Raw genomic sequence first — 24137 nt, 5'->3', positions numbered from 1 at the left:
GTGCGTCAGGGAAAGTTCCTCGGCCTGCAGCTGCACACTCGCCTTGCCTTAAAAAATATCACGCAACTTTCATGTTCCCAGTGCCACAAATGTTTAGCGCGTTGACGTTAGTATAAAAGAAATTCTATTTTTGACATCCTGCTAGGTGTTTTATTCTTCATTAAGTAAGTAAGACAGGTTAGAATCAACTGAAGGCGCCGACTAGTGCTAGAAAGAATCTTCGCCGAACACGGTTGGAAGGTAAGTGGGGTCGTTGACAGCACGACGGGGTAAGCATAATATAAGGTACTTTGGTACCGCAGCAGGCAGCTGTTGTTGAAGGCTACCTGGCCTAGATATCGTTTGCACGAAGAACAAAAAGAGAACGATGCCGGTACCATGTCTAAAGCCGCGAATTCTTTGATTCAGCTTTGTGCAAGAAGAGGTCGGAGTGAGGGAGATCGAGAGCTCGAACGACGACTTGCGGCCTAAAAAAGCGTAAAACCAGAAGAATGGCCCCGTCACAGAACAAAAAGGAGCTGTGTACGGCCGATCCTGGACTCAAGGCCTTGAATGGAAGGGAACGAACTTCTGTAAATCTAGGACAGGAGCAGCGACGGTTGCAGCAGCAGGTGAAAGTCGATGTCTCATACCCTGAAGCAAAATGGCCAACTCCGATGTGAGGGTCGCTCGTTTGGAGCTTTCAACCAAAAATGGCAGTTTCCCGCCATTCTACATACACTCAGTTCTTCCGTCCTTTTCTCGCTCACCGGCCCGACTTCACAACCTGGACAATTGCCCTTTTCCTTCTCTGTTTTCTCTATCCCTCGCCTAACAGGGGGCAGGCATCGTTCTTGTCCTATAGTTTACAACTGCACGACGACCGCACCAACGAGGTGGCGGCTTTTCTGCGCACGCCTGGTCAAAGAATGGGACTCGTTGGGGAGACAGACGATAAAGAAGGAGCAAAAGGACAAAAAAAATGGCCCGAAAGCTGGACGAATCCTGAATCATGAAGGTGAAACACAGTGGAAGCTTATGAGGGAGAAAGGACAGGGGACCACGAACGAGAGAATGCGCATCCGTCGTCGTCCACCACCAGTCACTGGGCCGGTCAGCCAGTCAACGAATCCCCATTTGACTGTGCTGCTAGGAAAAGCGAACCAAAAGAAAGGGCCGCTGCGTCGGTGCGATGCGATAAAGTGGTACGTTGTAGTAATTACCTCGCCGACTGTCTGGGCGACGGACTACTACCCAACGCAGCCGGACCCAGTCGGCGCACCAGTGCGAACAGACCACCGTTCGTAGACTAACCAACTAAACGTCGAACCGCTTATCCGTTCACCTTCGTTGAGTGAGACAGCAGCTGAAGGCGGCAGATTCGCCTTTTCCTCCTTCTGCGCCTATTCCTTCCGAGCGTTGATAAGTTCCGTCAGCGCGTGACGACGGAAAGCCATCCTGCAAGCTGCTTAGCCAGTCAGAAACGACCGATACTCTCCCGCCCTGTGTGTAGTTGGCAGAAAGGAAGTCACTTACAACCAAACGGTAACCGGAGAGAAGTAGAGATTGGCTGGTTGAGGCTTGCCGAGCCCGATTGACTGGATCCTCGCAAAAGCCTGGCAGTGCAGTCCTCCGGGAGTGCAATAGGCCAAGGCAGCTGTATTGCCTTGTCACCTTGGCAACACGCATTGGGAACGCTACCCTTGAATGCAGAAGGCCAGACCGATACCCGTTGGTCCCACACCAAATGAGACCCCAACAGAGTCCGCCTTACTGGGGTTGCCGATAAAGGCACGAAAAGTCGGCTACAGCAATGTTGCTTCACAAACCGAGAAAGAGGCAACCATTGAGCTAACTACGTACCATTGCTGCGGACAAAGAGGGACGGGCGATATCCCTTTCATATAATCTCCAGCATATGCAGCAGTAGCAGCAACAACCCGGTCAAGCTTTCTTTTATCATTATTTCTTTTCCTTATCTCTTAGTCACCGTGAGTTTCAAAGGTTAAAGCCATCGTCGCTATGCTTTCATACGAACTCTTGGTGATTAGAATTGCATCAAAAGAGGGCGACGGTACACGATTGCTAGAAGGTTGCTGCTGTTAAATGCAGTTGTACACTGTGGGCTCACTAAATTCAGTTGACGTTAAGGGATTCATGTACATAACATGCAACTGGGTAAAAGCATTATCGAGTAACTTTATAGCAACAGTCCGTTTGTAACAATAATAAAATTAGTACCTGCTAATCTTAAAGTTAGCTCAGGTTTTTTTCCGAATTGACAGCCACATTCTCACAAATGAAAGAAACACGTTACGTGCTAGAACAGAACTATACAGAGACGGTAAAGTAATTGATACATCTCAAGCATTGTCCGCTTTTCATTTGCAGGTCGAGCAAACTCCGGAAAAGGATGCGGGAGGCGATGCCGCCGGCAAGGAGGGCGTACCACAGACGCCGTCGCACTTCCCACAACCGTCCAACGCCACTCCGCCCCCCGGTAGGTTTCCAGCAACAAACAAACTGTAAGATCTAGGACCGTCTCGTTCAAGGAATACACACTGCCACTAACAGAACTTTTGCAGATACATCAGTTTTTATAGTAACATACGCATGGTCAGTCTATTTGTGCATACCTAGCCCACCACAGTTTGTTGATATTGCCTCTGGATCCAAGTGCTATGTATCGACAAAACATATATATGCTTATAAAATCGTACAATACTAAGTTAGTGTTAATAAACACAGATGGGTGCATACATCTATACTCGAAAAACACTAGGAATGGGATTTGTACGCCAGACGGTAACGGTTGTAATGAAGCCGATGACTGAATGCTGGGGCCATAACGTGGCTCATGCCGCAGCGATGACCGTGCTGGTCGCTGTGATTGTTAGAAGAAATACGTCTTCAGTTGCCAAAAGAAGGCTGCTACTGCTGCGAGCCGGCCGGCTCGCGTTTCCCTATGTTCATTATTTGTTTTACCCTATTCCTCTGCCTGTTCGATGGCGGGAAAGGGCTCAGGTCTTCAGCACACCCATTCAATGCAACCCGGTCTTACAAACCCAGCAGCTGCCGCTGAACATTCCTGCACGTGCTAAAGACTACGAGACAGTACAGTTTTCTGTGCAAATGTATGCATGTACGTGTGTATATGTATGTATGCGCATTGTGCTAGTAGCATTAAAGGTAGCGATCGGAAAAACTCTGTGGCGTTCATATATCAATTGAAAGCTTGCTGGGGAACGGCTCGTCTAAAAGTTTTGGGCAAGCATTCTTCGAAACAATCTCTTTTTCAGTTTTTTTTGATTCATTTACTTCTTACGAGGTGTGAATCTGTTTTGACCAAGACAACAATAAGACGAAATGGGCAGAGAGACAGGAAAAGAAAGAAAGATGGAAAAAGAAATAGCGCGTAAAAAATCGTGCATGCAAATAGTAAACGATCGATTTATTTCTCTAGTTCTCAACAGCATTCACCTCACCGTACTGTATTTGGCCATACTTCAGAGCTACACGCGTCGTATCGTTTACTCTATGTACTACGGCAGACAGGTTAAATAAGTTTATGAAAAGCCTTAACGTTTAAAGTACTATGTTTAGAGGAACAGGTGGAGGAAATAGCTTGCAAGCGACATCTATTTTATGTTAGGAATATAGCAGTTGCACTGCGAAATACTAGAAACGTAGTACAACAACGATCGAGGATACGAAATCGCACGGGACGAGTCAGCAGCTATTAAAATTGTTCTGTTACAATAACGTAGCTCTTCCGCTCCGTTCCTATCAGTTTAGATCGTGACGTCCGCTGACGCATGTAGCCGATCTCGGTTAGGCCGTTCATTGGTCGGTAGGTTGATCCTATTTCAAAAATGCTCGTTGGTATAGCTGTCTGTCGAATTTCTCTCTCTCTTTTTTTTTTGTTATCATTGCATCTCAAAGTCCGATCTTCGAGGCTTTTAGAAGTTGTTGACTACTGCACCTCCGAGAGCCATTTGCGTGAGCCGTGGTCAGTGCAGCAACAGAACCAGTGCGTTTGCAACGTCAACAGAGGTAGTAAACTGCGCCGGCCGAAACCTTCCCCGTTAGCTCCGCTTGCTAGTTTGCTTCCATCTGCTGTCTAGATATAACCAAGTAATACGGCCGGCCAATAAAATGACCATGAATATATTCAGCATTGTCTTCCTCATTCTGAGCTTGCCTACAACCATTCTGTGACCTTCGTTCTGACGCCTCCAAATCGTAGAAAGGCTTCTTAACTTTATCAACATGCTTTTACCCGATTTAGCTGTTCTGTGTACCGATACGATCTGTTCGGTAACAAATATACATCGGCCTTTTGTCGGTGGTGGCGATGGAAGCGGTGCCGACAATAAAGTCCCCCGACCTTGCTTCCGTGAGAGTCGCCAGCAGCAGCAACAGGGCAATGGTGCCCCTATATAATACCAACAGCCCGTGCAGGCGAATAGAGCAGACTCTGTGACGATGACTGCACGCCGGTAATACTTCGAACGCACACGCATTGTGGACTGTCATATTTAGTCACATTTTTTCTGCCAGTAGTACTATTGCTAAAACTAGACTCTCGTTCACCTTGTACAATTGTGCCGCAGATCGAGCCACAGATATGACGACGCATTGAGTGTAAGTGGTGAAATGAGTCTACAGATGCCTGCTTGAGTTAACGAAGCACGCCGAGCGCCGCTCGTTCTAAAGCGGACGAACAGAAACGGTCCTCAAAAGGAATGTGTTCTTTCTCCCGGACGTAAGAAACGGTACGGCGAAGCAAACAAGCGGTACGCAAGGATCTGAATGAAACTTTTAGAATAAGAAAGGATATCAGAAATCATATTTTGCTCCCCGTACACACCTAGGTAAGACCTTGCTGCTCTTGCCATAAACAGGACGGTCGACACATAAAGAACCGAACGGTAAGAGACTCGTATTTTTTACGGCATACATAGATTTCCGTAACTCCATCAGTAGCGGCAGCAGCCCGTAATAGCAGCGATGGCGCCAGTAAATAACTGTCAGCAGCATTCGTCCACCGAAGTCTTAACAGTCGACCAGTTATTTAGCAAAAGACCATGGTATAGTTGGTGGCGGATAGGTAAGCTGCGGAAGATTAGATGAATAGCCTCGCAGCATCTGCTGCCGTTGGTGACGACAGAACACTACTGTACCGTAGTTCCAGCTGGACAAAGACGCCTGAAGCTATGTGGATGGCATAGGGAAACAACTCAGCATTGGAGACCAAGCGATGAGCAGTGAACGCCGGTGATCACAGTAGTCTTCCATTTTCCTTTCGTGCTTCGCCTTCGCTAACTCAGGGTTTGATCATCGTCTGTTACTGCTTTCAGGTGGTGCTTTGCAGTTTCTTTAACTTCGTGGTCTTTGGCAGACCTTCATACGTGTTTTCCTCCTGGATCAACAGTCCCGATTACTGGGTGTCCCCTGCAGCGAGGGATGGGGTCTAGGTGGCGTGCTTTCTACTATAAACAATATATGCAGTTGCACTTTTCTCTCTCCCTAAAGAAGTTACTCCTTTACTGTGGGCCCGGCGAACAGCCTGCTGCTTCGTTCCTTTGCGTTCATTCGTTTGTTTTCTTCGAAGCGGACTTTTTTTTAGCAGGGCGACATTTGTAGAGTTTATTTCTTCAGGGCTGTATCTCTCTCTCTGTCTTCAGTCCCCGTCGGTTCTTCGTTACCTACGCAAGCTGCTTTATATGGAGGGCTAAGAAGATAGGAAAAAGTACCCTTACCTACAAAACTTTCCTCTATAGGGGGGCAAGCAACAACTCTTCCGAATGCTTTCTTCGGTGCTCCAACAGTTCCAGCTAAAGCCGTTGCAATACGGACACTTGTATACACATATATAGCACGGTATACGTTATGTGTCATTTGTGGTTATGCTAAAAGACCTGATCTACATATAATAAAGCAATGGATCCACTTATATTTACACGATGTATTTATTTACACAAGCGTCAAACACAGCCGTGTATACTTATGGGCTTTGATTCCAATTTATTGATACAAACATCGCCGGTGCTTTCATTCTGTGTGTCCTCCGCGTGTGTTCTTTCACTTCGTTTTTTTTTTTGGTTGAATGTTCTTTGTTGGGTATTACAGGGATCCCGCCAAACGTGACGTACATTGAGCCACTAGCCAACCTCGATTTGACGGCCACGTTAGCGCGCCGGCGACGCGTCCACTATGCTGACCCTCCAGCAGCTTCTAGTCACTCACAATGTACGGCGGCCATCCGGGACGCACTTTCTGCTCCTAAACAGGACCTACCAAGCTCAGCTGCCAGCGACATTACACCCCTCACCTCAAGTCGGGATCACCGTGAACGGAGAGACTCTTCCGCCACAACCGTGGGCGTCGAACAGAATGGGGGAGACTGCAGCGGTCAAACCCCACAATCACCATATATCTCTGGTACGAATAAAAAGTTTTTGCGTGCACGCAAATTGTTAAGCATACACTATGGATGGGATATCACCCATATACACACAGACCGTGAAAGGCGCTTTAGCGATACTAGACTGGTGCGATATATTCTTTTTAGTAGATAGTTATCCATAAACGAAACCTATGAGTATGGAAGCTATTTGTTTATCACAAAAGACGTCTGGATTTGTTCCCATGATCCTATTAGTCAAATCAAAATATGATTCTTTTACTGGCTTATATTCCATTACAAAGGCTGGACTTCGAGTAGGAATACTTGCTGAGGAAAATAAAGGCAAGATGAAGGCCTAAGGTGTAATGTTTTTCAAGGCTTAAATATGGCTAGCAGTCCTCTTACAACTAAACGTATTGTACAGACCTGTATGGGCCGTATAGCGAACGTTGAGATTTGTTCAGCACATAAGGAGGAAGCTACCGCAAAGGCCTAGTAGAACCAGTCGGAGGCAGATATCCTTCGTTCCAGCGTTTTGGAGCCTTAGCGAGCTTCCGGTCTAGCCAGTGGCGATCTTTCCCCGTCGTTGTTCCCAATGGCCTCGCATGCCGGCCTTTTGTTAGGTTGGGACAATTGCAGCATGCAAAAGGCAATATGCTCAGGGAACAACAGCCACATTCTGTACTTTTTTTCTGCAATATCCCGAACAATGGTGTATGTCCGATATCCCAACGATTGATATGCTGGCACGGATCATGCACACGACCACATAAAGATGAGTCTGTACACGATTTTTCTTTTGACACAAACAAGCTATGTGACGAAGGCCAATCCCCGTTGAATGACGAAACAGTGGCCGGCTTTATCTAACTAGAATGCGAATCCCAACTGAATTAGAAAGCGTAACTTCAATAGAAAATTTTGCTTAGTTTGCTTCTGCAAGCCTATTCTGTACCTGAAAAGAAAGCTGTACGCAAAAGCATCGCTCATATTTCTTCTAACTAAGACATATGTAAAGCATCTATGTCTTGAACTTGAAATACACGAATCCGTTGTACTAGATTCTCTTATACTAACAGCATTATTATACTAATTATACTAACCGCAGTGTGGTCAGGCCAATATTGAGTAACATAGTATTTTTCAGTAACTCTTCTATTCACCAATCGATAAACCTATATGTATATCATTTTCTTTTTGGCTAAATTATATCATCATAATACAAGGTATATGATCTGAACGACTAACTTAACGTTAAAGGCACCTCTCCATGCTATGATGTCTGCTACTTACAAAGTTCCCTTCAAAGCTTCGTTCTATCTCTAGTGATAATCTATAACGATAATCTACATAACCTTGGTTCAGAGATCCCTTTTCGCTTGCTGATGCACCGCGCACGCAGGATCTATTTTGTGAAGTTCGATGATCGGGGGTGGGCGAGCTTTGCTTCAACGATCGTTCATCGTATTTTATCGTAGCGTGTCCTGGTCGACACTTTTGCTGAAGACAGGCAGAATATTAATGGGTCGATCCTTCGTTTTCTTCCCACTTTTATCATCTTTCTCGGCGATCTCGTTCCTTTGTCCTGCTTGGTCCCACATCATGGCCAAATGGGGTACTTTGCCATGCCGTCGCCTTCTTCCTTCCGTTCGTCCATACCGACCAACGATTTAACAAACCGATATCGTTGTCGCGGCGGTGCTGGTACCGGTGGATATGTTGCAGCGTCTGTGGTGGACATCGCGTCGCACTTTGCCGCCCAGAGCGGCTCCGGGGGTCGGCCACCGATCAACGCATCGTTGCCCTCGATCCCCAATTACTTCCCACCGCCCCAGGTGCCCCAAATGCCTCAAATCCCGCAAGCGCCGCCGCAGGTGGGTCCGTTGTCCACTCAGGTTGGTAGCCAGATGGGTATCGCTAGCGGAAACAGCATGCCGCCACCCGCATCACAGCAGCAGCAGAATGCAGCTTCAAGCCACGACTTGCTCAACCAGGATCCCAATCAGAGTGCGGCCACTCATTTCCAGGTACGTGTTTAGCTTCCTAGTCATAACATCTACGCAGCGATTCTTTTCATTCCTTCACACAGTTCAGTAGGGGCAGTAGTTGCGATAATATAAGTAAAAGTAGTAATCCATTCCATAGGTAGCCTTAAAGTTGTACAGCTGTTATGCTACTGTACTATATATTTGGCTGCGCTTCTACGCTCCACGTGGCTGTACCCTGCTTCCCGCCTATCAGCTGTGCGGCCCTTGCTTCTTTACGTTGCTCTATGCGCCCCTGCTGCTCTGCGGGTGTAAACTGGCTACGAGCGTAAAGAGTCCTGTATGCAGCAAACGGCGCAAATAGCATAGGTAAGGATGTATGTTGATGCTCTCAATAATAGACCAGGGGGCATTGGCCGGGGTCTGCCGCCCCGCCCACTCGCCTTTCTCTAGTGGACCTCAATTTGTATGGACACAAAGTATGATGACCAGAACTCGTAGCAAGGGCTAATCCACCTCTGAATGAACGAGCAGGCGAGCGAGCGAGGAATTCCATGTCTGCCGGCCAGTCAGCCGGGATGCTTCGTACTAAAAGAACGGGCGACCTGATGGGCTCGATGAACGTTTATTGAGGACCCTTTCCCGGAATGAAAGAACAAATAGGAGAGCGAAAAAAAATAGAACGAAAAACAACTGTCAGCTCTGGGGGGCGCCAGTCTTTATACCATATATATTTGACCGGGACGGTGGCGGCGGTAGTTCAGCCAAAGTTTACCGTTTCACTCGCAGCTAAGACTCCCGACGGTTCCGATGTGTGGAGACGTATTACCCGACAATGCAAGGTTTGTTCGGGGGCAGCGATCGAAACTAAGGATGTGTTTGTTTCCAGGGTAAAAGGAACAAAAACGATCCCATGCCTACAAACGTGCCCACCCTGCTGCTACTACAGAGTAACGGATGTATACGGTGGGTGGGAGGGATGCGGGGGGGGGGGGTGGATGCCGAAGTTAAAACGAGAGATCAAAAGCAAAATGGGGTAACAGAAAGCTCTACCATTATTCATACAAAGGCGGTCATAGGACCTCCTAATCACTCTCGGCGCCATGGGATTTCGTTTTCGCCCATAAGCACGCGTACACATACATACACACGGACATGCAGAAGGCGGAGGTGAAGGTAACCTTCACCATGCCATATTATGCACTTTGCTTCACTCGATACACAGTGTCGTTGTTGTATTGGAGTACAACAATAATCAGTGGAAGTAGCAGTAGGGTATTTCTGTGGTTGTTTGCCTCTGTGCCAGTAAATGTGAGTTAGGGGCGTCGGGTTAGGTGGAAAGAAGATTGCAGGGTATAACGAGGGTAGTAAGTAGGGCAAGCGGTAAGTACACACCATAACCGCGACAGAGAGATGAAATAAGATTGAGACAAGTGAGGTATACATCCCTTTGTGAGCGCCTATCACGGCACCCGCTGCAGTTAGCGACGGAAGAGCACTAGAATGGGGCAAAGGAAGCAGCGGCGACCTGCATTGAGAGATTGGTACGATGTTAAGGGGACCACGCTTCTTCGGTTAACCATATGTCATCATCAGAGGCAGCAGAAAAGCAGGAAGTTTGCAGAATGCGACTTGCGCACATGGCAAGAAAAATGGGGTATACTTTTGGGTGGATACCTTGAATGTTGGCTTGCCTGCCGGATAACCTATTAACGATGAACTAAAACCAATTACACAAGCGCAGACGTTTGGAAATCGATCAAAAGAAAGACGCCAGCGTCGTGATGGAGCGTTGACTGAAAATGGATTCTAAATTGGGTACGAGTAAAACTACAAGAATGTGCAACACACAATAATGGAGATAATTTGTCTCGAGAATTTTCTGATGCCACATGTCTGGAACGCAAAACCATTTCGACTAAAAAAGATAACTAGGAGTCCCGTAAGCAGAAAATAACGACATATTCGTCTGATTTGTTAGAAGTTATGTAAATGTATGCAAAGGGCATAATCTTCACGACACACTTTTAGTTTATATGGCGGAGCCATGTCTTTCACGGACCCATATTCCTTACGAAATCGAGGTTCATCGTGCATCTAAGAATCATAGGTAGCATTATTATGTGGACAAGCAAGCTTCTGTTGATGTGCTATTGTTCACTGGACATCTCCCACTTCGTTATTCTCTCATCGGCGACAGACGGGCTCAGCCGCAGTCGTATGCCATAATCGTCTACATTTCCACAGAATGGCAACCGGATCTGAACGTAACTGAACTCCACTGCTTGCCTCAACTATAGGTTGCAAGCCATGTCAGACTACCACCCATTGTAATACCGATATCAGCAAAATTATACACTAACCAAACAGGCAGAACTCTGTCGCATGCCTTTTTTCATATCTCAATATACCAATATTCCAATAGCCTGTCCAACAACCTATCGCAACCCCAACTGTGTAGAATTTTGTGTTCTTTTATGAGTGTACACGTAAACTACAGCTTCATCCTAAGGTCATGTCCTGAGAGGCAACGACAGTACGTACTATTATAAATTAAGATTGTTATTCAGCTTCAATCTAAAGCCGTTTCTAGTCTCTATGTGTTCACCTATCTCTCTTTATGTTACTGTTACACTTTCGCTCACGATGAACGTACGCTAACCTGCCGACACCCGTGGCGCTCTGCCCGTGCGATTGTTGCAGGTGGGCGCACACTTACACCAGCTGTCGATGTCGGGTATGGGCCTTACGCCAGGCTATTTGGGAGTAGCAGGGGCACGGGCCGACCTCGCAGCATTAGACCCCTCTGCGGTAGGCGGCTACGGAGGCGCGTCGTCAACGGGCGGCTGCTGGGCGTGTCCGCCAGAGCTGGCGGGTGTTGGAAGGAGCGCCGGTTCCGCAACGCCCTCCTGTGTCCAGACGACACTTGCAACGATCCCCTCGCTCGAGGAGCTCGATCACTTTGAGCTAGAAACTCGTAAAGCGCTGCTCAACGACGTGAGTATTAGAGTGCAAATAGCTCTCATAACAATAATAGTTGTTTACCAGAAATAAATAGAAATAATTTAATATAGTAATATATAGTAATAGTAGTAATAAATTATTTCTCTCACCCAGAGAAAAAAAGTTCCTAAATAAATGTCTCGCAACGATAATACTAGTTATACTTTTAACGTTAATCTAGGAATACAAGTTGTACTATATAGATTAGAAATGGTGACCAGAAGTACATTAATCAAGTGGTATTTTAATAACAAACAACCAAAACTCCTTTGATCGGTAAATGCTCAACATCAAAATGTCTCGCGCTTATGCACCATATATAGATGGTGACAAAGGGAACTTGAACATAGTATATGGCTAAGTTGCTGTTATGTAATTATGAGTGTAGAAGTTTAATTGTTAAATTCGGCATAAAACTGAGTAGTTACGGCAGGTTTTTTGTACGAAAAGTATGCTAGCTTTCAAAAATATCGGTCCTGAGCTTTCCGTATATATTAAGTTAATGTATAATTAGTCCCAGTATGGATTTATTTCTTGATTTTCCAATACTTTCGTTTTCTAATAATAATTTATATATGTTTCTAGAAGGCGCGTTCGTGCTCTACAAAACTGTGTCATTTTTCCTAAATCAAGTAATCGAAAAAAAAACTCAGGATAGATGTGATCTAGACGACAAGAACTTCCATAACTTTTTAACATTGGAAAGAATGTGAAATAAGGCAAATATTAAAAGTCCTGTCCTTTATCATCTGACATGGTTCTTTAAGGCCCAAGATGAGGATAACATCTTGTGATTTTCGACAATCGCTATTCTGTGCGCTAATTTTTTTTAGAGCTAAAAAAACCTTCTAAATGAGCATAAGCAAGTGAATGACTGAAAATCAGAAGCAATAAACAAAATTGTTTGTTACTTGTGCATAAACCTACAATTTATATTAAAGTTAGCAGACTATGGAAGCACAGCATGGAAGTGTGGCGGCAACGGCAGTCTCAATACTTACATAGATTAGATACACTCCATGTCAGTTGCCGACCTTTCTCGGAGTTTTCTTAAAAGTTAACTTTGTCCATCCAACGTTCTTCGTTGATGAGCCGTTTACATGGAATTCTCTATAGATTTTCGTTCTCTAGAAATTGCACATTCCTCGTTATACCTCGTACTCGATTTTGACTGCGTGGACCTATTCATACGAACTCAAAATACCGCGTAATACCTTTATGCTTGTATGGGACAACTCCTCGTTTTCATTTATTTTCTCGCTCGCCACGAACCCAAAACGACGCGTAGGAACACTGGGCGACGTTTGAAAAATCAGGCTCAGGGAGACTCCTTTAAAAATTTGAAGAAGTAGGTCGCAGCACGGCATCGATATGGTCAGAGAGCGGGGGAGGACGAGTCGACAATGTGATAGGGTTTGGGTGCTCAGGCCAATGGAAAGAGAGGTCTGAGTTCACGCTGTGGATATGGCAGCCCTGACAGCGGTCATCAGACACGGTAAACTACCACTATCATTGTTCCATTTGCGTTGCTGTCTTTTCATCCACCAGGCGCTGAATCTTCCCTCGCGCAGGGCCCGCACAGCAGGTTTTATAAAGATGAAAAATGTCGTATCAGTAGAAGATGCGTAGCGAGCGGTGAGAAGGCTGATGCTAGATGAAGCGGCGCGGGACCCGCTGCCGCTTGAGGAGAAGATAGAGGAGTACGAATCGAAAGTCGCTCACTTCACTTAAATGCGTCTCCGTTTCTTCGCCGTTCTAGCATTATAGTCACTGTTGGTGTCGTCGCTTTCCTTGGAATTTATTTGTAGGGGCACGTATGGGTTTGCGATATACAAACACATAGGCACAATGGAGCCGATGGAGAGACGATGGCTACATCATTGCGTGCCTATATAGTTGACAATGGCCGCCCCCGTTACCGCATAGCGGCAGAGTGTGGTTTAATTTGGCCGCAAGCACGCCAAAGTCATACACTTTAATCTGCTATTGCTGCCGTGATTTTGCTCACCGACCATATCTCTCTGCAAAAAAGCTTTTGCTTTTTGATCTCTTTCCCAAAACAAGATCGCATCAACGCAGCGTCTACAAAACAGACAGAGGATCCTAAATCAAGGATTGAGAGGAAGACTTTGTTTGTTCTAGACTCGTATATTCTTTCTCGGTCCGTTTTCGGAAAGACTTTTCTGCGCATATTCGATGAAGCCGTCTCTTGTTGGGCCTGTGCAGACTGCCTGAAAGGCGTGATACAATACGGGTGGTAATAATTGCTTTTTGTAGGCTTCATACTCGTTCGTAGTCCACTGTTGGTCCATCTAGGCTTCTATGCTTAATCGCTATGGCAAGCGGCAAATTGAAACAGCAAAGGACCAATACTATATGCACAAATAAACAACATATGATGTGGGGGTGAGGGTGGATTGTGGGGTGCAATCGTGAGGGCTCACACCAGCTGCTCAATATATCGAGAAGAATAATAAATAATAAAAACGCAAGCAGACCGCGCCTATTGAGAAACCTGTTTTAGGCTCTATGTATGTGTTTATCGAAAGGCTTTTCTTCTAATTTTAATACATGCCAAGTCTCGTTTTGAAAGTTAAGTCTTCTTAACCACTGCTGAGATGTTTTGAACAGCAGAGGTGCACTTTAATGTAATTGTCATTGATCCTAATTACCGTGACGAGAGCCTAATCACGCCAATAAGAATACCAAGTATGCAAACAGGTATTGTGGCCACACTCAGCCGCGGAAAACGATTTACGACTGGTTTGGCATGAATGCCTCAGGTTTGTAAAGCCTAGGTGAGAAAATACTCTAAAATAAAATAATGAGGAGTAAAACTTAAAAGCTAACTTAATTTTTTCTGTTAGTCATATGTAACAATTTCGACCTGTGCGTCCTATAGGTGGACGCAAACTGTATCTAACATGACACCTAGGTGCTAAGGTAGGTCTTTAACTAATGCAGATTACCACTCTGTGAGAACGCAGAGTCTGTTCATCAACGCAGCGCTCAACCCCGTCGGATCACCCGTACGAACCCTTTGTCGAAATGTTTCATAGGAAACATGGACGGTAAACAAATGCTTACCATTTAAATAAATAGTTGCGATAGCGTTTAAACATAACTAACTGGTTGTGTTTGACAAGTTTATTACTAGATAAACAATTAATTACAAAATACTTACATCAGCACAGCAACCTTAATTACTCAGCTGGCAAACAATGATTCTCTCAACAACCATAAAAGCATTGAAGCAAACGGAAGCAACATAGGGATTAATACCGAGTAACCTATAAATAATCGCTTTGATCCGCTCTAATTGATATATATAATACAATGAAGATATTGCATGCCATGACCTGGGTCATGTCGACTAACATAAACGCTGATAACGATCCGTCAGGGTTTAACAGGCAGTCCTTGCTGCTTTTCGACAGCTTGAAATAAAGCTGAGTATGTCCTGTACATACAAGTAGAGTGGCGGGTAGTGATTTGTTAGTTCGCTGCCAATATTTCTCCTTTTTGGCGAAAAAAGACCCCCATTCCTACAGACAGACAGACAGAGGAAGCACTGCCTTGACCTGAATCGTTGACATAGCTTGTGATCTCTGAAGTATTATCTCCTACCTTATTCGATATGACATACGAGGAGAACAAAAAGTTGTTCAACGATTGCGGCAACTGTTTATATTGTACGTAAGAGGGATTAGAAACAATCCCAGCGCGCGGCATTTGAATAGCAACACCCTTATGCCTGTCAGTGCTAAAGCCTCGTTCAACCTGTGAACGAAAAAAAAAAGTAGCGGACCAGGTAGCTTATCGACTACACCAAAATCTCTCTGTAAGTTTTCTTTTGAGTAGAAAGAAAGCAAGGTAAACTCGTTGAAGTAGCACTCAAATATGTTACAAACAAAAACAAATTAAATTCGTTGGTAACACCAGGCCAAATATATTTTACTCCAAAGTATCGAGGACTTAAGACGGCCAGTAAGTATAAAAAGTGCACAAAAAGTCTCAAAGGACTTGTTGTTGAAGCTGATTTGGACAACTCAATTGACACTATACCCGTGAAGACAGTCGGTTATTTCTATAAAAAAATATCCAGCTTTTTTAAAAATGGCTTTTCGGTACCTTTGAATGAGTTTTTAAAATTCATTATTATTATTAGAGAAGTATTCAGTCTTGCTTTTGAAAATTTTCCTCGCATTTTTTGGAAGCCTGATGAAAACTGGCAATAACATAAACCGTCGATTTCGGACAAAGAAAGAAGTTTATAACCCTCGTCCCGCGTAAACGCATTAGATAATAGTTAACTTTCGCTCAAATTCAGTTAATGACACATCTTTTTTTGCCATGACAAGCTTGTCGTTTTGTCCTAAAAAAGAAAAATGGCTTTCTTGTAGTACCAAGTGTAGCAAGTGGGTGCATATCGGGAGCGATAAGTAGTTCGTCGAAATATGTCCTAACTAGGATGTTTCATTTAACAATACATATATGTACATATATATTTTAGAATACAGGCTTGGTTTGTCTTTTATTTGACTAACAATCGAGCATTTGTGGCCTGGTTTAATGGCAGAAGTGGCGTCAGTTGTTCGACAAGTTTGATCCTGAAGGCTTCGGTGAAATTCCATGGGACGACTTCCTTCGTGCGCTGGACACGCCCGAATTTGAGGAGAGCATCGACTGTACAAAGCGGGAACTATTTCGATTGAAAGCTCAAGATCGGAGGACCAATGCCATTACTTTCGACGAGTTTATCGCTGTGGTTAGTATTTGCCATTCCCTGCAATTTGCGTAGAAGTAAAATGACTTAGTACAAGGCGTCTAGATTTAATTATCCTCTAACCCAGTATGTCGTATTTGCAAGATTTAATCTACAATGGATAATGTTATACTAACATTATTGAACACCTAATGTCATGTGGATGCTATTGGAATAAGCAAGTGACACTTGTCTTATATAATTGTTTGCTAGTTCTCCATGTTTTTCTTTATTATAATGTATTCGATCTTCTCCCTGATACAGTTTGTAACGAAAGCTATATATATATATATCTAAATTCGAATATATATGCAAAGCGGGATGAGGGTACCATTTTCGTTTGTTTGGTCGTGCCAATTCTAACTTCTACGATATCGGTATCACTAATAGTTTTCTGACGACTTTCATGGACCTTATCAGATGACCCGCAAGCGAACGCGTTCGCTTGAGATGGCGGTACATCAACGCGACTCATGCGGCTCACTATGGATGCAGTCGCAACAACAGGCACCAACGCTGCAGATGGAGGTCATGCACGGACCGGTGAATATGGCCACCCTCAGCGCTATGGGCGGCCACCTGCAGAACATGCAGGCGTTGCAGAGCGTTGGCGGAATACAAACGCTTCCACACTCGTTGGGCCGTCAGATGGGAACGATGTCGCAGTTAGCGGCGGCGCATCCCGGCGGGCTGGTTAGCCACGTATGCACCGGGGGGGCACATTCGCAGCAGGGCACGCCAAGTCATCACGTCTGTGCTCATGTTCATCAGTCTAATGGTGAGTCTAACGCCGACGTTGGGGGGATGGTGAGGTCAGGAACTGACAACACGAATCACGCCAGGAAAACGTGATCCTTTAAACCGTATTCTTATGACATCTTTTATCCATATTAAATAAGTTAATAAAAAGTCACTTTTCGTCGCATCCACACCCCTTAGAAACATGTTAGGATACACAAACCCAGTATGCAGTCGTTTATCTCGAACAGTAATCTGCCGTATCCTGTGTTGCAACTGCATACATACTACCATAGATTTTACGACTTGTTTGTTTAACAAGTTGTGACTATATATATAGGCAATCATATAATTGGCTTTATATAGTGTATTTTTCCAAAATCACCAAGGCGCGTACTCGTCCATTACTAGCATGGATAGAGTGAACATAGTGTGGCTAAAAGTTAAGTATCAGTAAGTAACAATATCAGCGAGTAAGTTAATACGAACGGTTATAGTACCGCACAGAGCATGTTCCTAATATGAATCGTAGTTTTTCCGCTGTTTAAAGAAAGCCTGCAAAATTTACTCAAGGCCTTCTTTTGTGGTTTTGATGTAGTTAAATTCTACGTAGCTGTTGATGCAGTGACAAGTAAAACTTGTCTGCTAGCTCTCATTTCTTTCTTCGATTTGCCACCATTACGCCATATTGACCTCGACGAATCTTTACACGAAGATCTTTCCGGTACATGATTGTCGTTTCAGTACGAGTACTTAATAATCTTTGATTTGTTATTTAATAAAAAAAAAACACAGCCCTTTACATGCAATAGTTATCGCTAAGTCTATGATCATAGATCGACGGGTACTACCGGAGATCTGGATGAAAACAATTGGGGATTTGGGCGCTGGCTATGACGGCATCGCGTGTGTTACTATGCCTGCAATGGCAAGCTAAAGGACGTCACTAACACTTCCTATAGATACCAGACTACTCGCTAAGTATAGATGCGGTCCGAAATTGGCTCCTGGTAAAAGGATGAACGGTCTGTAATCTACATGTTTAGGTGTATACCATTGATGTTACGTTGTCTCCTTCCCAGAATCAATGTACATAGAGAACGGCTGCATTGAACAACGAGCTTCATCGGGCTTCAATGGGAACCCGTACCTTGCAGCTTCGGTGGCGGCGACTGCGCTCGCTTCGTCGGGCGATACGACACAAAACTCATCAGGTTTGGACGAGTGCATCGTCCAGGACGACATACCGGTGATTTCGGTCCGGCGGGCCGACACACTCTTTTCAAAGATGGTCAACCTGATCGGCGGTGAATTTCTACCCGAAGATCGCGACCGCAAATACTACGCCGACAGCTATACGTGCTGCCCACCGCCTTTGTTCATACTCTTCGTCACCATTTGTCAGGTACGTTTATATACATAACCGCACTCAGCTCTAGTTGTAATAAATAATATAAAACGCACATACTCCACTATGTAGGGCAAGTCGGAAGGGTATATTCTTGTGTCAACGTGTTCTTAAGTGTTGCAAATGAAGTTAGCCTTTACGGCTTTGTTGGGAGCAATACGGTATCACGTAAACCAGCAACGTTATTGCTACCAGGCAGGGTGCAATAAGACATGGACAACATGTGCGTAGATGGGTGCCAGAGTTACAGGCATTAGCATTAAAACAATAAATTTGGATTACCACTTCTGAAAGACACCTTTCATATAGACGACTGACTCAGATGGGATTTCTTCACTTATGCTAATGATTTTATCAATTGTGGCTACTTTTATGCATTGTCTAATTTTGTGGGGGCTTGCAGACGGCTTTTGCCATTCAGTTTGGACTAGTCCTTCCAACGTTGAACAGCGTTCAACGCAGTCCGAAGATTGTATTTTAACAACTATTTCTGCCGCTATCAGGACGTCGATCAAGGACGAAAGGGTTTTCTGTAGGACGAGAAAGCTGATCAAGCTTTCGGTTTGGTTCGAAATGCATTACGCACATTTATACATTCATGCCCTCCTTTTTTCCTACGCGCATCCCTCGATGATACATTAATCGACAAAGTAGAATCGTTAGAGGGAACAGAGGACCAGAAACTAAAATAAGTGAGGTGCATTTGCTTATGAATTTTAGTAACGAACATATTTGTTCATGGATGGTTTGATCTGTTTCGTAAATAACTAACATTTTGACATAAGTCCGCTTTTGAATGTGCGTTAATAATAGTCATTGCATAAAACAGAAAAATACGTTAGGATCTTAAAAAAAATTTCCGATGAATTACAAGCTCGTCAGATAGATTTTGATCAGAATTGATACCCTAAACAGGTCAGATTAGTCTTCGACACAGATCATTGGGGACAGACATTGGGGAATCTCAGACTAGGAGCCCATGTGACATTGCGTTGTTTTACCACCCGCCATCTTGGATCGTTGGTCCGGTAGCGCAATGCCGGTCTCCCCTGGTTAGCAAGTTGTCGCTACACCTCGATCAAAAGATCATCATGGGCAAGGGCGTGTGGATGGGTTAAATGGACGAAGACGGTCATATTAGCGAGAGCAGCAGATTCCTTGTACTGACGAAAAGCGAAGTAGCGACTTGCTTTTTTGCTACCGTTCTATGGAGTGCTTGCTTACTCCCTTCTTGTATTCCTTTACATGTCCGATTTTGACGTTGCTCGCTGTTTTCGGATTCTACGAAGGGGCGGAACCCGACCCCATTTTGTTCGCATTCGCCCGCTCCCTAGTTTACATGCACACTTTCATTTGAACCATACCCTTACTAACGCTGTGCGGTGCGTAGCGTACTGTTCTAGCACAGCAACACGTGGCATCAAAAACAGCAAAACGTCCATTCAGTGCAGCAGCAGCCGTGAGGTGGCATTTGGGCTCCTTTTTTTTATCCACTTTCCTTTTTTTCCTATACGTTGTTTCTCTCAGTACCCCACTTTGCTTCATCATACGTTTTGCTTCGACCTAGCGACCCTCCCGGGCTCACTAGCTCACCCTGTGGAATAGCTAGCATCCACGCCCATTCCACTGTCTTTATGCTCTTTTTAACTATCGTGAAGGTTTCTCTTCTCTACATTTACTCCTCCCACCCCAGCCAATCCTAGCTGAATGCTTCATTTTCACCATGGGTCGCACGACGCACCCCCGACCCCTTGTTCCTACGACATCCTTTTGTTATCGCCTCAAACTACTACATGTCCCTCTACAGCACACACACACACACTGTTGTGCACGATTACGGTTCTAATCGCTTGCCGCTTTCGTTCCTGCCTCTGTATTTCCTGCTGTGTGGTCCCGCCTTACTAACCGAATCCTTGCTCCTCCTTTTCTTCTATGCCATAGACGTTTTCTATTGCCTTCCATAGCTTGTTCTATCAACTGGCCGCTCGTCGCTAGCAGCCCCTCTGACGTCCTTTCTCTCATCGACTACTGCCAGCGTTTCACCGATAGAGCCTAGCTTCATTGCTATAGCCCACCTAAACGACCGACTTCCAGCCAGGTAACACTTCACGGAAGCGATGCGACACTTTCACTCCTTTAGGCCTCTAAATTTGCAGTTTCCCTCGCCTATTTTTGAGTCGGAAGATCTATATGACTGACGATGTCGATGCGTCTTCGTTTGGTTTTCCGTGTGTTCTGGGGGGCGTGTAGGAGAATGACAAAGATCTCATCGCTGCGTAATCGCGCGCTCCGGAACACTGATTTGCCGGTCGCCTCCTCCGCCCCACCGATCTGCTGCGGTGGATACAACCGCCAAGATATGATGGTTTTGGTTGTTAAGCACAAGCACAGCGAGAGTAGCGTCTTCGGGCGATGTTTTTCTCCCGAGTTTATACTGCTTGTTATATGGATGCGTCTGTGGGAATATGTGTCTTTCCTCTTCTACGACAGAAAAGAAATAGCGTGCTCACTCAACTCGCGTCGCTTTGCAGGGGGAGACTTGGAACTGAACCCCATTTTTCGCTTGCCTGCCTATTTATAACAGGCACTAACACTGCTCCACTTGCTCAGGTCTCTCTGTTTCTGGTTTCTATGGTTCATGGTCTCTTCCTTCTGCCTGTCGTTCTGATGCGTTGTCCTCTTTTGCCGACCTCTTATTTCTTTCTTTGCAGATCGCCTTGTTCACGTACTACTCGCTGACGGTTGGACCTGCTGGGCTCTCAACGCCCATTCCCGCTCAATCCATATTTATATTTAATCCAGGATACAAGTTTGAGATATGGAGGTATTTTTCATACTTTTTGGTGCACAATGGCTGGTTACACCTCGGTTTCAACATCGTCATCCAGCTGTTCGTCGGGCTACCGCTCGAGATGCTGCATGGGTCATGGCGTATTGGTTTTGTATACATTGCTGCTGTAATAGCAGGTAAGCAAGAGCAGTTGTGTTGCAAATGTAGAGTTAGGAACATCAGGATATGCGAGGTTTTGCGCAATCTATTTACAGAATAATGCTACTAAATATTATATAACCTCTTAGGCAAATTAAGCTTATCACGAACGGGACTAATCTGTTTCGGTTTATCTAGACAAAGGCATCCAAAGCAACGTTATAGTCTAGATTTGGCTTTTAGCAGTCAATCGAATACCTAATTCTAAAAACTTGATCATGCTGTAGAGTGGGGGGTAGCAAGTAAGTTTTGGTTTACTGATCTCCTAATTAGATTCTTGAGCATTCATCTCGACACCGGCAAACTTGTCCTATAAACAAATGCTTTCACAATTGATCGCAAATCTCTTTGTATATACTTCGTCTCGCATTTTACCGATAGCACAGACATCTTATTTGTTACCATATGCTTTACTATCCTACTATTCGTAAACAAGAACAGTCTTATGGATTTAATTATACTATCATATTCATATCATAGGCACTTTAGCGTGACATGCGTTGCTTAGCTAACGTCATTTAGGAGAAGGCTATAGAAGTATTTTTTTTTTTAGCTTTGCGTGAGTTACGCTATATCAAAGAGCAGCTAGATCTCTGGTGCATTCTAGCTCCCGTCCTAGACCATGCCAAGTTAGCTTAGCCTGCTCCGCCTTTAAATCAAGATCAAGCCAAGATTTCATGGCTCAGGAGATGTGAGAGCTGGCCTGCCTTCCTGCGAAGCCTGGTAGTCAGGTAAGCTTTGCAAAACAGAATGATAAGGGGAAACCAGCGAGTACAAGTACGTAGACGTCATCATCTGAACAGGGCAACAGAGCTTGTAGCTGCTAAAAAGGGAACGTAGCATTCGCGTGCTTGTGCCTTGCGTACAACCATACGAGATGCCAGTGGTCGTACTGCTCAACCGTACACGCACTGTTAGCACCGCTGCTGCTGCGTATTTGGCTGGTAAGCTCTTTGGGCCATCTGCTAAGCTCGTCGTCACCAGAGTGCCTCCAGAGCCCCATAAGGTTCAATTAGGGAACTCCTCCCGCACTACCCGCACCTGTGCATCCCGCACTGCCAGACGTCGTGTAGCCTAGTGTGACCTGGCTTATGCTAGACGCATCTTATCTTATGCAGGCCTTTTGCCAGTTTGCATTTAGAGAGACTTCTCTCATTCTTTTACCTGCACCGCCTTCGATTGGGTTTCATAATGTGGCAGATACGGCCCGCGTGTATATGCATCCTTTGATACGCTAGCTGCTAGGGGAAACCACTAGATGTTGTTAGCTGAATGGGCACACCGTCTACCTGTCTCTCTGTTTGTCTGTATGTGTGGGAGGGACGACCGCGTTTCCGCATTCACATATTGTATTGTATATTTTCTCACTAATCTCCTGTCTCCCCGACTTATGTATCGTTGTCATTCACTTACAGGATCAGTGTTCTGCTCTGTAGTTGACCCAACGGCGTTTCTGGTCGGAGCCTCATGTCCAGTGTATGCGCTGTTGAGCGCTCATCTCGCCAACATTCTGTTGAATCACGACGCGCTATCAGAGTTCGGCCTGTCGAAATTCTTCCTACGGATCACACTCGTGTTTCTCCTCAGCTCCATCGACTTTGGGTTTGCACTGTTTGACCGCGTTTCGGAACCGGACGGGCTGATACTCGCCTTTCTCGGACCATTTGTCGGGGTTGCCTTCGGCGTATCAGTCGGTTGCGTTGTCGTCAGAAGCTACGAACGGAAGCTACGGGAGCAGTTGGCCTGCTGGCTGGTGATAATATTTTATGTTCTGGCTATATGCGGTGCCATTGTCTATAACGTGCTCAATTTCGACGCGTTCCGGCAAGCGTCCGCTGCTCTCTTTTAGGTTCACTAGTAACAGAATCGGTAACAATACGGCGTCGTTAAATGCTACTATCGACCGGCAAGAAAAGAAGAAGAAAAGAAAAATGGCGGCAGAGGGAAGGTCGCAAGCTCACAAAACTTATACCCAATTTGATGACTCTACTTACCATCACTCCAACCATAATAAATACAACCACGACCCTTATTCATCCTAGCGTTTCTTGCCAACTCTTTTCTTCAAGCGAAAAACATCTGGTTATGATAGGCAACGATAAAGGTCATGGCAGGTCAATTTCAGCGACAAGATGGTCGCTTCGTTCAGCTGTTACAAACTCGATCTTATTTAAGCAGCCAGTGCCGCGCTTAGTTAGTGAGCCGGGTACGGATTTCAAGTAGCCAGAAAGCTGCCAAGATGTCGGTAGAACTGTCCAACGCCTTTGCGAATGACTTCTAGAACGATAAACAAAATACCGTAATGAGCTCAATGGGTTTCCGTGAAAACTGAACCCACGCTCGTGTCGTATCATGCGAATATGTTAGCCCTTGTCTCTGCACATATGTATGTAGGAACATCACTAGTTCAAGTGTTAAATTTGGCGGATATCACTGAGCAAACGGACAGCCAACAATTGAATATGGAACTAGAGAGGATCGGGTGAGACAAAGCAGATCCAATGAGTTAATGAAAAGCCAGAAAAAACAAAAAGGGCTACGAGGACAAAAAGAAATACGAGAAACTAGACAATGTGCGCGGTGTTTGCCCGCGGGCACTGAGGGTTATCTGTTAAGTTTGTGATATTAAATTTGCATTCTTGTGATAGCAACAACGCTGCCGGTATCTGCCAGCGCTTCTATACAGACACACAAACACGAAGCAACAAATTATGTATGGTGCTTCTGATAATGATAAATGAATAGTAATGAATACATCGTCAGTATACCAATAATAACAAAGAAAAATGAGATAGTTCTGCATAGCGGCGCACTCAAACGTGTCGATTGTACACACTTCCTACGTTGATACGTTATATTGC

At 45.0% G+C, this 24137-nt stretch overlaps 1 protein-coding gene across 1 annotated transcript; it reads left to right on the top strand.

Annotated features, from left to right (window-relative positions):
* Positions 1-491: 491 nt before the first annotated feature.
* Positions 492-24063, top strand: LOC111272254 (uncharacterized). The gene is made up of 10 exons (XM_086973215.1): positions 492-611; positions 2371-2479; positions 6112-6423; positions 8114-8415; positions 11077-11370; positions 15956-16144; positions 16562-16919; positions 17962-18284; positions 20999-21254; positions 22692-24063. Exons 1-10 carry the CDS (start codon positions 492-494, stop codon positions 23123-23125), a joined length of 2697 nt encoding a protein of 898 aa, XP_086829341.1. The 3' UTR covers positions 23126-24063.
* Positions 24064-24137: the final 74 nt, after the last annotated feature.

This window comes from Varroa jacobsoni, unplaced genomic scaffold (assembly GCF_002532875.2).
Source record: "Varroa jacobsoni isolate VJ856 unplaced genomic scaffold, vjacob_1.0 contig01870, whole genome shotgun sequence".
Classification (NCBI taxonomy): domain Eukaryota; kingdom Metazoa; phylum Arthropoda; class Arachnida; order Mesostigmata; family Varroidae; genus Varroa; species Varroa jacobsoni.
Note: the sequence above shows the minus strand (reverse complement) of the source record. Positions and strands in the feature narration are given on the sequence as shown.